We start from the raw sequence: 16,268 nt of genomic DNA, 5'->3' as shown, positions 1-16,268 counted from the left end.
TCCTCATCAAGTGTTGCACGCTCTGTGACAAACTCTTTAATTTCGGCCTGTTTTTCAGGTGTACCATCTTTAAGGGGAGTTGCTTTTTTAGTTTTAACTTTAAACTTTGAGGGGACCTGTTCGTCTGCATCCTCTTTAGTTTTAGCTAACTGTTGTCGTCTCTCCTTCAGAGATATTGATACCTTTGGAGGGATACTGTCTGAAACATCAGTTTCCTTATTAGCTGGTGCAAATTCAGTTTCTTTGAGTTCTTCAAGTTTTTCAGGAGCTATTTCCAATTCTTTAGAGGTTTCCTCCATCACAGGTCTAACTGAAACCTTTCTTTCAATGTGTTCCTGTTTTGTTTTAGTCTGTTTGAGAGGACTAACTTTGAAGGTTTTATCTTCAGCTGTGCTGACCTTCAGCTGGTCTTGTTCAACGATAATCTCTTGAGGTTTGGTGAGTTTCTGTTGTGGTTCTTGTGGACATACTGACTCGGTCTCACATGTTTTGTCCTTCACAGTTGTATCGAAAACTTTTCTTCCAACTTGTTCCTTTCTTGCTGGTTTCTTCTGTTTAATGAGAGTGTTTGTGGCAGTATTTTGTAATATCTGTTGTCTGTCTTTTTCTGTGTCCTCTTCTTCTTCAGGTTCTGCTAACTTGTGTAGTTTTTTGGTCAGTTTTTCTGTCAAATCTGTGATTGATGCCTTTCTTTCGGGCTGTTCTTCCGTTTTAGCAACGTTAGAGAGGTTGTCCTCAGCTTCGACTATCTGTGACTGGTCCTCATCTTTAACCACTGTCTGCCGTCTGACCCTCTGAGCTACGTCTTTTAGAGTCCGGCCCTTTGACGAGATTTCAGGTTTTTGATGTGTATGATCAGTTATGGTTTCTCTTTCTGACAGTGATTCTGGATGTTTGATTTCTGCTGCAGAAGTAACCGATGTCTCTCTGGTGGGTTTCATCTCAGTTGTTCCTTCCATAGGACTGACTTTGCACAGTTTGTCTTTAAGTGTAACAACTTTGGACAAAATGGATTCAGGTTCCATCACAGGTTTAACCAAGGCTTTTCCTCCCTTCCTTCCCTCTTTGTGTTTAATGTCTTGGTCTTTTTCCATCACTGCCCTCAACTGAAAGTCATCAAATTCTCCTGTCTTTTCTACAGTCTGTTCTTCTTGTTTGGATGTTTGTAATTTGCGTTCATCCGTTCCAGATATTTTTCCAGGAGTGTCTTCCTCCAGTAATTCTTTATCTGTGACGTCTTTATTCTGAATGAGTTCCTGTATTTCTGGTTTCTTGTCAAATGTTTTATTTTTCAAAGATTGTGAATCTATTTGCAGTTTGAATGATTTCTTATCTAATGTTTGTCTGGCAGACGTCGGTGGTGGATACTGATTTTCCTCTGATTCTGCTATTCTAGATTTGGGAGATACCTTTACTATTGGTTGAACAGCCTCTGAAGAATCAGTTTCTTCTGTCTTTGAGGTCGTTTCAACATTTTCAGTCTCTAAAAGTTTGCCCTTTTGGTCAGTTTGCTTTAATTTCTTCTGAAGACGGACTTTTTCTAAACTTTTACCATCTGAAACACTGGATGACTCAGGCTTATCTTTGAACCTTTGATCTTTGATAATACCTCCCTTTTTTTCTGCTTCTAAAGTCGCCCGTTGTGGTTCTATCACCTGTTTTTGATCTGAAACATCTTTGACTAGAATTTCTGGACTCTCAGCTTTTCTTTCACTGCTTTGAGAAGCTTCCGTATGTTCTTTAGTATCTCTCTCAATATCTTTTATTTCTATGCTTAATTTTGGAGAATCAGTGTTTTGGTCAAAAAACTCTTTGTCTTGAGATTTTTGCTGGGTAGGTTCATCCTGAACCATTTCCCTCTTAGATTCACTTCCTGTCATGACCTTTTCTTTAGTTTTGGGGCGGACTCTTGTTTTAATACCCGTTGTCTTTAAACTATCAGTAACAGATATATCACCACTTACTTCAGACACTTCATCAGGTTCCTCAATCATACTCAAAATCCCTTCTCGTGGCAAAGATTTAATACTTTCACCCACAATTTCTTCATCCTCGTGATACAGTTTAGCTTTTTCTTCAACCTTCTCTGCAAAGGATGCCTTCTCAGGTGTCAAACCTGTCAGGATCCTCTGAGCGTCTGCTCTTTGCTTTGCCTTTGAAAGACAGGTGGTAGCCGCTTGAGGATGGAAGATTTTAAGAGGTGTGAAGAGAAAGCACCATGAAGCGGTGCCAAGAGATTAGGGAAAAAAAACACATAAACAAACATTTGGAGTTAAAAGAGACAAACAGAGAGATAGTAAGAAAGTAGCAGGAGCTGACAACCGAGGGAAGGGATATGTGCCGTCATCGTACCTCTGTCTGGTCTTTTCCCTTTCATCTCGACTTCAGGAGGCAGAGCAGCAGGAGCGGTCGTGGGAATCGTCTCGGCCTTAGCTTCTGTTTCTTTAAAGAATAATCAGGTTTTGTTTAGGGCAAGATATTTACATTTAAGAGAAGAAATAAGAGGAAGAAAGATAGATTTCAAACCACAGAGGGGATAAAAAAGAACCCCTTGAACAAAAACACAACAAAACAAAGAGCCATATAACATGGAACCCATGAGGAACAAAATGAAGATGATGGTATGTGGTATGAAGAGACGAACTGAGCATGATCCTGGACTGAGGCTTAAGTGATGACCCCTGCTGGTTGCCCAAGATTTGTACCCAAACATGGAGTCATATGAAAACGTTAAAGATGAAAATGATCGTGATGTTAGATTTTCTCTGTGTACCTCTGGAAGCTGTTTGTGGGGAAATCCTTTTCTTCTCCTCTGGTTTTGACGGGACTGAAGGTTTTGTCTTTACTGTGTCTTCGATTAAAAGACTTGTGTCTTCTTTCTCTTTTTCCGTGTCGTCTCTCTGGGGAGGGCCGTCTCTGGATTCCTCTTTTTTCTTGTATTCTGCTTCAGTTTTTGCAGCGACTGACTCAAACTCAGCACCCTGTTCGATCTCTTTTGGCTCCTTGAGCTCGATATCTGTTACTGACTCTTTCTGTTTTACCTTGGGGGTCACCTCTACTTTGGGTTTTGTCTTTTCAGCAACTTTCTCCTTGCTAACATCAGATTTTAGCTTCCTATCTTGTTTCCTTTCAGCTGGCTCTTGTTTCTTTACCGACCCTGTTCCTGGTGCACTAGTTTCATCTTTTCTGGAGTCGGGTGTGACTGGGAGAGTAACTGGACTTTCCTCTTTTCTACTTCTTTCCTCGTCTTTACCTTTTGTTGGTTTGTCTTTAACTACGTCTCCACTTGGCTTGATAGTAATTTCTGTAAGTTGAGCTGATACTATCTTGACCTTATGATCAACTGATTCATCGTAGGTGACTTCTGTCAAAGCCCTGCCTTCAATTTCCAGCTTTTCAGTTTGTTTTCTTGACCCTGTGCTGATAGTAACTGGAAAAGGTTTGGTTTTATCTGCATCAGTCAATGAGATCTCTTTTACCAACTCTGTTTCTTTGACTGTAGAAGTTTCCTCAGCTTCTCTCACTTTGCTTTCTGTTTTAATGGTTATCTCTCCCAGGCGTCTGACTGACGTGCTGTCTCTCCTCTCGTCTGTGATTATCTCTGTTGGCGACTGCACCGTCCTGATAAAAAACTCCTCTGTAATTTTCTCTTTTGCAGGCTGCAGCGTCGTGACCTGCTCGTCTCTGTCAGATTCAGATTCCTGCACAACAACAACGGTTTCTTGTGTTTTTGGGACGACTCTGTGTTTAGTGAGCCGGCTCTCTTTCCTCTTTGAAGTGTCAGTAACAGATATCTCACCTCTCAGTTCAGACTTTTTATCTCTTTGGCTCGCTGTACAGAAGACATCCACTTCTGCTAGCGACAATACTGTCTCGGCTAGAGGAGCCACTTCGTCCTCGTACAACACTTCGGCGTGTTCTTCTGCCACGGCTTCGTGCTCCCACACCTCCTCTGTGGGCGACACTTTCTCCGTTACATAATAAACTTCCTGTATCCTCTCAGCTCCTTTTCTTCGCTCGATCTTGACAAGACTTGTCGTTGCTGGAAGTTTAAAGAAGTTTTGAAGAAGAGGCGTCATGTGGCGGCGCCAAGAGGTGACGACAAAACACAAAAACAAGAGTTAGTGTTAGAAAGAGACGGCACAGAGGTTAATTAAAGGGCTAATGATTGAGGTGATAATCCAGTTGTTGTGTATTATCACCAAGAGTTAAATATTAAGATGTGAACTCCGTGTTTTCAGACGGTCGGTACCTTTTTCTGGAGGAGACACTTTTTTCTCTTGTTCAACCTCTGCGGGCAGAATCTTCTCAATCTTCTTAGTTTCTATTTCTTTTAAAGAATTTTTAAGTGGTTTTTAATCCAAGATGGAGCGTGAGTAAAAGATCATTTTGAAAGAAGAGAATTCAGACAGTTAAACAAACATAACGAGCATACATTAAATAACACGAAACACAGCAAGCAGGAAGACATCGGACGGGAGTGTAAGATGTTACACAACCCTTTGAACGTTATCACATCTGCTGCAGACTCAAAAAAATAAAATAGTTCTGTTCATTGTTCAGTGCGTTGAGTCAATTGATGCTTGTTTGACGGTGAAGTTACGTTGTCTTTAAGTCGTCATTTTTATGTGATTATAATGTGATATATATTTATAAATACATTTTTCTGTTGGCCTACATCCTGGTGTGCACTGCTGCCTGCCACTGTGCATCTTTTCATATTATTACCATTTATTTATTTACAGCGTTATTTGACAGTATTATAAACATTCATTTTAATACTTGAAATCTGATGCATTGCACAGAGATACAGCAAATAGCTCATGTTCATCCCGAGTGAAGAGGTGGACAGAGGCCAGTCAGCCCGATCACAGCCTGTCAACGTTCAGCTGAAGTTCTCTTGTGCTTGCTCAGTTAAAGTTACACAAAATATTTTCCTGTTACAAAGACCAACTTCACTTAATGTCCACTAACTAGCTGTGTTTGATCCATGTCGTTTATTAAACATATAGTAAAACTATCTAACTAACTATCTTCTTCTAGATTTAAATTGCATTGCATGTTTTACCTTTAAATAAACTTTTCTCAAAGCATTTAGTTATTTAACATTTCTTGCTGCCATTTATCGGAACATCTTAACAAATGCTTTCCAAAACTGTGGGGACAAATCATTAATGCAGCCGTTTCAAAAAGGACACCTGGGGTTATGTGAATATCCGAGAAGACGCGGAAACAGCTGATCAGTCAGTCAAATGTTCGCTACATGAGAACTTATCTGGCTGAAGTGTTTCCATCTCCCATTTAGCGCTTTAACTCTTTACAAAAAGGCAAAAACCACCTCAAGTGAGAGTTTGCAAATCATCGAATTTAGACGTTTTCTAATGCGATACTTTAAAATGTGCATAAAAATATGTTGATGAAAATAATTATTTGCATTAAAATTACTCAACTTTCTGAAGTAAAACCAATATTTTATTTTTTTGAGTGTACGTTTAGACGTGCTGCAAAATGCACCATATAGCAGATGAACGAGTGCAGCAACTGGGCTGATGGTTCACATGCATGACGACGACACAAAGGAAGGTATAAAGAGTTGAGGTCTGCCTCAGCTGTACCTTTAGGACGAGCTTCTTCTGCATCTCGTTTAGCTTTAACCTCAGGCACCTTCTCCGGTGTTTTATCGGGGGTCTTTGTCGGAACTGTTTTATCTACAGAGATCCGCTCTGTCTGTTTCTTAGACACCCTTTCAGGTTTCACTTCCTCAACCTTAACAGGAAGCTCTGCAGGTGGCTTCTTCTCAGGACTCCTCTCTTCTTCAGCCACCTTTAGGGGAACTTTTTCCGGCTTCCTCTCAGGAGGAGGCTTCTCTGGCACTTTTTTCTCAGGTATTTTTTCAGGCACCGTCTTTGGAATTTCCTCCCCTTTTCTCTCAGGTGCCAGTACCTTCTCTGGGACCCTCTCAGGGGTCTTTTCCTTCACCTCAACTTTCCCAGGAGGCCGTCTGTCAGGTACTGCTTTAGGTACTTTATCAGGCAGCTTCTCAGGTTCAGCCTCCAACACAACCACCTCATCAAACACCTTCTGAGGTTCTGTTTCAGGCACCTCTTCAGGTACGACTTTAGGTTTGGGCTTCAAAGCTTTAAGAGGGTTTGACACAAAAAACATGCAAAAGACATGACTAAAAAGAAGTGAAAAATGTGCTGGCGCACACATAAAGATGGAGAGCGGACATTTTATTGTAATCTAGATTTTGTGTACAGGTGGAAAGTTTGGCCAGCTGGTAGCACCAGAGGAGTAACCAAAACCAGTGGGGATCATCATGAGATATCTGTAGCTAGATATGTAGTATGTCATATAATTCATTTTACTTTGAGAAACAGAATCCCACGTTTTTAAACTCAAAGAACAGCACAAATAGCAGAAGCCAACACAGCCTGGCAAAGATCCAACAGAAACATAAAAGTACCTTTCTCTTTCTTTGTCGCCTCTTCTTTGGGAGGAACAACAACACGTTCTGGTTTCTTGGCGGCTTTTGGAGGCTCAGGTATTTTTTCCTCCACAGGAACTTTAAAGAGGACCATTCACACACATTAGAAGCCTTACAATGATTTCGAGTTGAAGAGTGTTGTTAGAGAAGGACAAACCACGACACTCTGTCGAGTGTAAGACAAACCAACTAAAACGGACAAACACAATGTGCAGCTCCATCGTAACACCACAGAAACCCTGCGAGCCGGAGGTCAGACCAAAACAAACACGCCACAGAAGACCGTTCAAGATGAGTGGAAGAGTTTTAGTGTGAGGGGTTAGGGTTTGATTAAACAGTTTGCTTCCACAAACTAAACACAAGGATCCATATGCACTCTTAGAAAATCCTGATGGGTTAAAGTTTGATGATGAAGTTAAGAAGATTAAGAAAAACTCGGGCGCCGCATCTCAGTCAGAGATGATGTGTACCTTTCCTCGGAGGTTCCTGTGGTGCGGGCCTCGGTTCTGGTTTTGGCACTGTCGCTTCAGCTTTTTTCACTGCTGGTTCAGGTTTGGGGACCGCCGCAGGTTCTGGTTTTGGAACTGGAGGTTCTGGCTTGGCGACGGCAGGTTCCGGCTTTGTCACAAGAGGCTCAGGTTTACGGACTTCTGGTTTTGTTTTTTCTGGTTCTGGCTTTCTTACTGCCGGTTCAGGCTTGATCTTTGCCGGCTCTGGTTTTGGAGCCTCTTCGGGGACTTAAAGCAACATTTTAGATTGGTTAAGATACGAGCAAAGACATTCAGGACACACAGAAAGTCAAAGATCCGCTTCCACGCTCGAAGCTCAGCAAACACAGACATCTTAGTACTCAAGACAGAGAAAGAAACACAAACAAAGCAGGAAATACCTTTGGATGGCGGCGTCGCCGGCTTCTTTACCAGCGCCGGCTTAGCTTCAGGCTCCGGCTCGACCTTCGCCGCTGGTTTGGCTTCAGGTTCTGCTTTAGGAGCCGGTGTGGGCTTAGGCTTGGGTTCAGGCTCAGGCTTAGCAGCAGGAGCCAGTTTTTTGGGCTCAGCTGGTACCTGAGGCCTGGGCTCATCTTCAGGTAAGTAACACAAACATTAGCTAAGGTTAGCATGGAGTCCTGGTAGCATCTCAGAGTTATCAAGAGGCGTCTGAAAGAGTGAGATGACACTCGACAGAGAGACACTCTGATGAAGAGTGAAACTAACAACAGCATAACATGAACAACACACAGAAAACCAACTACGAACAGTCCGAGATTTAAAGTCCGAATAAAGAGACATTAAGAGGTGAGAAGCTACGTAAGGAAGCAGCTGCTACTGAGGACGCTTGGTAAGATGTCAAACCACAGGAAGAACAAAGGGAAGTACCTTTCTTTGGCACTCCAGGCTTCTCGGCAGGTGGTGAGGGAGCAGCGGGCGCCTTAACCTCCTCTGCTCCTTTTAAGATACATTCAAACACATGATAAACAAGATAAACAAGAAAATCCAAGAAAACAAGACGACAAAAGATCTGAACAAGGACAACAGGAAACACCGCATGGTAACAGAGAAGGACAGCGGCGTCAGGGAGGACGGGAGATGTTAGAAATCTCTACCTTTGGGAGCAGAAACCTCCTTCTTCTCTGGGACTTTAACCGCAGGAATCTTTTCCTCCACTGGCTTTTTCGCCTCCGGTACTTTAAAATTTCAGAGAAGTGAGTGAAATTTTTAACATGAAAACATCACAGGAGGTTACGGAGTGAAAGATCACACAAACACACAAGTGTAAAAACATGTAAAACCACAGATGGATTTGATATTAAACAGGCACATGCCAACATCAGTGGTATGCCGGTACCTTTAGGTGCTGATGGCTCCTTCACAGCTGGTGTTGGCTTCTCTTCAGGCTTCTTCTCAGCTTTGGGAACTTAAAAGACACCGAATGTGTTAGCATCACAAGAGAGACGCCGTGCATTCACAGGTGAAGCAGAGAAGCGCAGCAGAAGATAGAAAAAACAGAAAGCAACCACATTAGATAATGGGATAAATCTATCTGTAGCATAAATAGAAGATGACGTAAGAGAGCAATAGAATAAAAAAACAAGAATGACAAAGTGCAAAAGGAGAAAAAGTCAAAGATTTTAGGAGCGGAGGACGGACATATAAGTTTTGTTTTGCCGGACAGAGCGCTGAGCTGCAGCAGGAGGGCGTTCAGGTCGGAGGTACCTTTAGTTGGGATTTCTGCTCTCAGTTCAACCTCCTTGGTCTCCACTGTCTCCTCAATGGGAACTCTGGCAGCTAGTGACAAAAACAAAACACAGGAACACATCCTGAATCATCCTTCCATGTCCATGCTACTGCAGCAAAACCTTTCCTCACTTTTAAAAGATCAAACAGATGTAATCTATTGTTAACGGTTAAATCAATCGTACCACGAGGAGTCAACCTTAAATAGGGTGTTGTCTATGTGTGGTTTGACATTAAATGATTCAGAAATAAACAGTTGAAGGTGCTGACTTCAAACTTAAAAATGTACATGTTAACCAGCAGACCAATTAGAAGTGACATTCAAGGCAAAGGGAAAATCAGTGACTGATTATCTACAGCCATGCAGCTCAACGTTTTGGGGGGCAAGTAAAAGACAAAAACATGATAAATTGACCTCAGACAACCAAGAGAAGTTACAAAGAAGAATATTTATGAGACAAACAAAGAAAAGGGTGAGAGACAGGAACACAAAAAGTAAAAGAGGTCAAGGACATAAATCTCAAAAATAAAGACAAACATAAGAGCCGTGGTTAGGTGGCTCGCACACACACACACACAGGTATTAACAGGCCGATGACTGACTTCCTTCCTGTGTGCTACTCTGATACCTTTGGCTGTGGACACCTGTTGTGTTACCGTCTCTTCTGACCAGCTCTGATACTCGACTGAAGGTGTGACAACCACAAAAGTGACAGAAGACAACAAACGTGAGGCAAACAGTTTGTGCTCAGTGACGAAAACTCATTACATCATTTCACAGTTTAACTGTCTTGTCGTCCCAGAAAATCCTTAGTTCACTCCCTGATTTTATGGATGGATTGCTGAACCGGGCACAGGCCACATGGTCAAGGGGACCCAGAGTTTTACTTTAAAGTGACTTTAAAGTAACCTTTTTTGTTGGATAGTAAACAAGCACAAAAAGTCGCGAAACGACCACAAAGAGGCACAAAACGACCACAAAGACAGGAAAATAACTACAAACAGGTGCAAAACAACTACAAACAGGTGCAAAACAACCACAAAGACACACAAAGTGACTACAAACAGGTGCAAAACAACCACAAAGACACACAAAGTGACTACAAACAGGTGCAAAACAACCACAAAGACACACAAAGTGACTACAAACAGGTGCAAAACAACCACAAAGACACACAAAGTGACTACAAACAGGTGCAAAACAACCACAAAGGCAAACAAAGTGACTGCAAACAGGTGCAAAACAACCACAAAGACACACAAAGTGACTGCAAACAGGTGCAAAACAACCACAAAGACACACAAAGTGACTGCAAACAGGTGCAAAACAACCACAAAGACACACAAAGTGACTGCAAACAGGTGCAAAACAACCACAAAGACACACAAAGTGACTGCAAACAGGTGCAAAACAACCACAAAGACACACAAAGTGACTACAAACAGTGCAAAACAACCACAAAGACACACAAAGTGACTAAAAACAGGTGCAAAACAACCACAAAGACACAAAATGACTACAAACGTGCAAAATGACCACAAAGACACACAAAATGGCCGCTGCATTTATCGTTTGCCCAGGGGCCTGTCTCATAAGATTGTGTTACAGCAACAAAACCCTAACTTTTCTTAGATAACTGTTTTGAGAGCCAGCTAGCTAGACATCTGTAAACTACTTTGAGTTTTATTTCTATTAAATTTTCCAGGTCGACAACACTGTGACTATGAAAAGGCTTCACAGCTGGGAGTTAGAGTTTGTGATGAAGGGATGAAAGATGGGATGAGGGTTAAAGAGTGAAAAAAGAAGAACACATCCTTGAATGTCGGACACAAAAAACAAACAAAAAAAAGAACTTAACAGGACTTTCACGTGAAGTCTGCTTGTGCTTTCTTGTTGGCAATAAACACAACTTGAGATCAGTCAGACGACACAATGATGCTGTTATGATGAACGTGGGAGGCAGATTTGGGTTTGAGACACTTTCAATAACAAAATAACGCTTCTTTACTGATATTTAACTTTCTCTGATGAATCCAAACTGCAGTTATCTGTTATCAACTGGTCCACAGACTCAGAATCATTTCTTATATGCATGCAAGAACATTTTCTGACAGTTAAATACTGAACAAACGTTCCTGTCAACGAAGATTAAGATTCAAGATTAACGAGATGATTTTTCTTAATCCTTGCTGTTAATGCTTCTGTTTTTTTGAGAATTATTTTATCATCTGTTTTTCCCAGATCTGCTCGGATGGTTTGATGATGGTGATGGAGAGGATTAAGTTTGAGTGAAAATGAAGAAATACAACATGTTGTACCTCGCTGCTCCACCTCCACCTCTTCTTCATAGTGATATGAATATTCAGCTGATTCTTCAGAAAACAAAAATATTTTTTGTATTAGTCATTGAAGACAAGTTATTGAAGAGAGTTTGATAAGATATATGGATTAGTTTGCCTCTGAATGCCTCTGAGTGAATTGTGTTTTTATGACATAAATGTTAAATTGAATCTGTAATTTAGATATCAGATAATCAGATTTATGTTAAATTTATTTCTTTTTGGTAAACTCTGGTCAGGGTGGAGGATGTGAGCAGATGAAGTACAAAACACACAGTAAATACCTCTATGTTCAATCTCTTCTTCATAATGATAGAATTCAGCAGATTCTTTAAAAGACAAAAACACATGTCGGGTTCATTAAGATGTTAGATTTGGGTCAAATGTTAATTTTAGTAGCCACAGAGTGCTGTCTTTAAATTTAAAAACTTTGCCAGAGATCCACAAAGATTCACAGAGTCAGTTTTCTGAGTCCTTGAAACTTCATGGAATCATGGGGTTTGGGGTGGGGGGGGGGGGGGGGGGGGGGGGTTGTTTGGTTAAATTACTTTCTGATAAATGGATAACTGGAAAGTGAACTGGACCCTGCTCCAGATTCCAGTCTTACCTTGAATTGCCACTGATGAAGGCACCTCTGGCCTCTGAACTGAGGAGTCTGGGACATCTACAGAATATGAAATATGGTTCATACTTAAACTTTACTAAAAATAAGCTAGCATTACAAAAACAGTTCATTAAGAAAAGGGCCGCCTGTGCGGAGGTTTTACAAAAACAGGATATTTACAGTTAATATTAACTGTTCTGTGTTTAAAGGAACAGTCTGATACTTTGGAAGATCCTCCTGCTTCCCAGCATTTGCCAGAGTTTTTTGATAACACATACCACCAACTGGGGTGTCCGGCTAACTGTGGCCAACCTATAACATCCGCCATCTACAAACAGCTAGCATAACACTGGAGATGCTAACTGTTTGTAGCTATAACATCAACTGGCCATGGTCAAGGTTACGGGACTAAAGTTAGTCTATATGAGACCTGACAACCTGCCATTGATGCTGTTTAAAGCTTTGTAGTGCGGCTAACTGTGGCCAACCTATAACATCCGCCAACTACAAACAGCTAGCATAACACTGGAGATGCTAACTTTTTGTAGCTACCATGACATCAACTGGCCATGGTCAAGGTTACTGTACGAAAGCTAGTCAAAATGAGACATGTCAAACTGCCTTGGATGCTATTCATAGCTGTGGCGTGCAGCTAACTGTGGCTAACCTATAACATCCGCCAACTACAAACAGTTAGCATAACACTGGATATGCTAACTGTTTGTAGCTACAATGACATCAACTGGCCATGGTCTAGGTCTAAAGCTAGTCCAAATGAGACCTGACAACTTGCCTTGGATGCTGTTCATAGTTAAGGTTGCAGCTAAATGTAGCTAGCATAATTTTGGACATCCAGACTGTTTGTCCCTTTTGTAACACTGAATAGCTTTTAACATAATGTTGGTTATACTTTTTCTAGGTACACCGGGTGGCAGTCTCGCCCAGCTTCCAGTCTCAAGCTAGGTTAAACATGTCTGATTAAACGGATGAAAAAGACTCTGGTAAATACGTAAAACAAGAGGATTTCCTAAAATGTACCTGCTAGATTAAAGTCGTTGACGAAATAAAATACTCACCGAAGGGCACCATTGCTAATTCAATTTCTGTGAAAAGGGGAAGAGTGAACAACGTGTTAAACACTAAAACAGACAACAGCTGGACAGAAGCATAGAAAGTGCCGTCTGACTAGGAACTTTTACCTTTGCCAGACAAATAAAGCTCAGCTGTGCTCTTAGCCTCTCCTCTGGGCTCCAACCTCACAATCACTGAGTACACGCCTACACGGGATTATTAATGAAGACGTTTAACACTCAAGTCATAGAAACAATGAGAAAAAAAATCTGTAGGTCTTTGTGACGGGCCGTTGGGCTCGATGGCGCTCTACACACCTTCGTCTTCAATGGCCACATTTCGGATGACCATGAAATGTCTTCGGCCCTCGCTTCTGAAGTTGTACTTAGGGCTCTCTCTCAGTTCCCAGGTGTCTTTGTACCATGAAACGATAGCGTTGTCGAAGGACACCTCACACTCAAAGGTGGCCGACTGGCGCTCGTTGACTTCGATGTTGTGGATGCGTTTGGTGAAATGAATTTGTTCAGCTAAAACAGATAAAGACGTGAATGGGTAAACGTGTTTGGCATCACAACTGGGAATGTATGACAATACTTGAATGGTAGTTTTCATCGACACAACATCCACACGGTTAGAAATGACGATCAGAGGAATGTTCATGGGACGGTTATGATGACGGGATGGATTTGAGTCGAGACGAACGTAAGAAGACAACGAATGAGATGATGGCGGACGTTTTTGGCAAGATAATCCAGGAGAGGAGAGGCGTGAAGAATGTTAGGACAGAGGAAGACAAATCCCAGAAGAAAGAGAAAAAAAGAGGATCCAAATCTCCAACATTAGTCTCAGAGTTTGATGGGGGAGTCGAAAGAGGTTAGTAAACGGGCAGAGCATCCACCACGTCTAGGAGGTTGCAGGATTGTTTCCAGGTACAAACCTTCCACCCAGAGGTCGGCCGAGGACTCCAGGTGCTGGTACCTGCAGGCGTATCTGCCCTGGTCTTCAGGCTTCAGGTCTCTGATCAGAAGCTTCTGAACCTTGTGTTTCACCTCGGATGTGTACCTGCCCTTCATCTCTAACTGCTTGCCGTTTTTAAACCACTGAGCCTCTACGTTAGGGATGGACAACTGACAAGACAGCGTGCACGACTGTCCTTCCTTACCGGATGTGTCCTGCAGATGCTTCTCAACCTCCGCTTCTGAAAGACACAAAGAAGAGAAAGCAGCGTCTGTTAGGAAGGTTCAGAGATGAGATTGTTATATAAATGATACGATGTGACAGATGTTATGCAGCTGCAGGTGTGCAGTATCCGCACTGACCCGTGACGGTGAGCTTGGCGCTGGAGATGTGCGGCCCACAGACCACCCGGTAGTTGCCCTGGTCGGACGACTGGCAGTTCTTGATCTTGAGCAGGTGGCGGTCGCCGCTGATGCTGATGTCGTACTTGTCGTTGGTGTCCAGTTTCTGGGTGCCCTTGTACCAGGACAGGGTGATCTCTGGGTAGTTGATCTTGATCTCGCACTCAAACACCGCCACCTTGTTGGTGAAGACGGACTGATCGGAGATGTCCTTCACCACGGTGACGGGCTGCAGGAGGGACAAGAGAATCTGAAGTTACCAACAGAAACAGACACATTTTCTCACTGCTGAAGTGCTCGCAACACTTTTTAATTATCATGAAACAGGTGGATTATCTCTGGTGGTTTGCGACCTCTAATAATGAATGAATCACTAAAGATGTTGAAAGTGTAAATTTGCCAGGTGATCTGTCAAAGCTTTGTGCAAAGGGAAACAAAAAGCCTGACTGCTTTTATGCAACTCATGCGTTTGGTTTAAAAAACAAATAAGTTAAGAATTAAAGAATTTAATGTAGGTGTAGCAACAACTGCTTCTTTGTCTCAGACTGTAATCTGTGTTTCAGACGCCGCATCTTCAGCCTTTTAAAACACTCAGCAGGAGCCAGTGGGCTTATTATTAAGAAAAATGTATAAATAAAACCTGCTGCTTTCAAATAAAAACTGAAAATAAAAAATGTATTTTCAATGTGAGAAGTTAGACGCTTTCGGCATTCTGTTTTTATTTTACGGTTAATAAAGTTGAGTTTTCAGTATTTTTACCTGATCAATAAAGTCACCTGACTGTCAGGGACTTTAAGGCTTTTAACTTACTAGAAAATAACACTTTTGATGCTGTGAACATCCCGCTGCTTTCAAACGTTATTTACGACATGTGTCGATAACTGAACCGACTCTGAGTGGAGACCTCGCTGGGTGGCCAGGTAAGAAGGACCTTGAGTTAAGATGCTGTTGCCAAACTGCTCGTCCTCAAGGTCGAAGATGAACGTTCATCCGAGAGATTTTAAATGTTGCTGGCTGGCTTGAGATCAGTTTACAGATAAATGATCATCAGCCTGATGAGAAAAAGATAACTTGTGTTTGGTTTAACGCTTTGTTTTTTCCAGCCTGACCTCTGTCCGCTCCATCCTCTTCTGCAGGTCGGCCACCAGTCGGGCCATGTCCTCATCAGACTCTCTGTCTCCACGTTCCAGTTCCTGTCAACAACAAGCAGGTTACTCAGCCTGACGTCTACGGACACAGACAGACGAGCGGATCGTGCAGAGCGTTACCGGTCTTCCACTTTCTTCAGCCTTCTCCTTCTTCAGCTGCTCGATGGCCTGCAGCAGGCCTCGGTAGTCCGTGATGCCGTACATTCGGGCGTATTTCTCGTACTCTTTGGGGTCCACGTTCCTCAGCAGCTCGACGATGTCGATGTCCTTCTCCTCCTGTGGACTCTTCTGCTTCGACGGCGTCCTGAGAACAAAACAAAGGAGCCAACGTGAGTTTGGAAAGACGGAGACGGGAGCAAAGTTTACAGACTGAGAATGAGGAGACGCAGATGTCTGACATATCCATGATTTGCGCTCACTTCTTCAGTTTGGCTCGGAGGTCTCCCTCCAGCAGCGCCGCCTCTTTCTTTTCGTCCACGTGCATGTCGGCGCTGCTCTCGATCTCTCCGTGCTTGTTGGAGGCGACACACCTGTACTGACCCGAGTCCGACTTGGTCACCTCCCTGATCTCCAGTTTGGCCTCCTGGCCCTTCTGCTCGATGGAGATCCTGCCGCCGTGCGTGATCTGCCGCCACTTCCCCTTCATCCACTTCACGCTGGGGATGGGGTCGCCGCCCACTTTGGCGATGAAGGTGGCGACGCCCTCTGTGGAACAACAGGTGGGAGTTAGGACAAAAGTGACCCATGTGGCCGAATTAACAAATAAGTAAATATGATTTGTGTTTGAAGTCTAAACATCGAGTAAATAAAAGTTGTGTAACTGTTAAAGGTCCGGCTGGAAATCTGCAGCGCAGAGATTTGGTTTCTGTCTGATATCTGGAAACATTTTGTTACAGCCTGTGATGCTGCAGTGACTTTGTTTTTACAGAAATGATTGTTTTAGAAAGGACAGAGCTACATATGTTTCCTCCGGCCGCCGCCATCTTCTCCTAGCTCCCGCCTAATCTAAACATGAGAGGCCATCCA

At 42.6% G+C, this 16,268-nt stretch overlaps 1 protein-coding gene across 1 annotated transcript in view; it reads right to left on the bottom strand.

The window, feature by feature from the left end:
- The window catches only part of ttn.2 (titin, tandem duplicate 2), a 217,544-nt gene that overhangs the window by 123,638 nt on the left and 77,638 nt on the right, over nt 1-16,268 (bottom strand). Inside the window, exons 76-96 of the mRNA XM_046054487.1 lie at nt 15,662-15,947; nt 15,363-15,546; nt 15,204-15,287; nt 14,056-14,323; nt 13,674-13,934; nt 13,054-13,263; nt 12,865-12,942; nt 12,742-12,768; nt 11,669-11,725; nt 11,346-11,390; nt 11,041-11,088; nt 8,701-8,772; nt 8,333-8,401; nt 8,091-8,171; nt 7,864-7,929; nt 7,377-7,568; nt 6,958-7,224; nt 6,467-6,565; nt 5,616-6,137; nt 4,253-4,330; nt 2,353-2,442 (exon numbers count right to left, since the gene is read on the bottom strand). Of these exons, the coding sequence (XP_045910443.1) occupies nt 2,353-2,442; nt 4,253-4,330; nt 5,616-6,137; nt 6,467-6,565; nt 6,958-7,224; nt 7,377-7,568; nt 7,864-7,929; nt 8,091-8,171; nt 8,333-8,401; nt 8,701-8,772; nt 11,041-11,088; nt 11,346-11,390; nt 11,669-11,725; nt 12,742-12,768; nt 12,865-12,942; nt 13,054-13,263; nt 13,674-13,934; nt 14,056-14,323; nt 15,204-15,287; nt 15,363-15,546; nt 15,662-15,947 (3,084 nt within the window). The remainder of the gene's footprint in view (nt 1-2,352; nt 2,443-4,252; nt 4,331-5,615; nt 6,138-6,466; nt 6,566-6,957; nt 7,225-7,376; nt 7,569-7,863; nt 7,930-8,090; nt 8,172-8,332; nt 8,402-8,700; nt 8,773-11,040; nt 11,089-11,345; nt 11,391-11,668; nt 11,726-12,741; nt 12,769-12,864; nt 12,943-13,053; nt 13,264-13,673; nt 13,935-14,055; nt 14,324-15,203; nt 15,288-15,362; nt 15,547-15,661; nt 15,948-16,268) is intronic.

This window comes from Micropterus dolomieu, linkage group LG07 (genome assembly GCF_021292245.1).
Source record: "Micropterus dolomieu isolate WLL.071019.BEF.003 ecotype Adirondacks linkage group LG07, ASM2129224v1, whole genome shotgun sequence".
Classification (NCBI taxonomy): Eukaryota; Metazoa; Chordata; class Actinopteri; order Centrarchiformes; family Centrarchidae; genus Micropterus; species Micropterus dolomieu.
The sequence above is the reverse complement of the archived record's forward strand: the minus strand, read 5'-3'. Positions and strand labels throughout refer to the sequence as shown.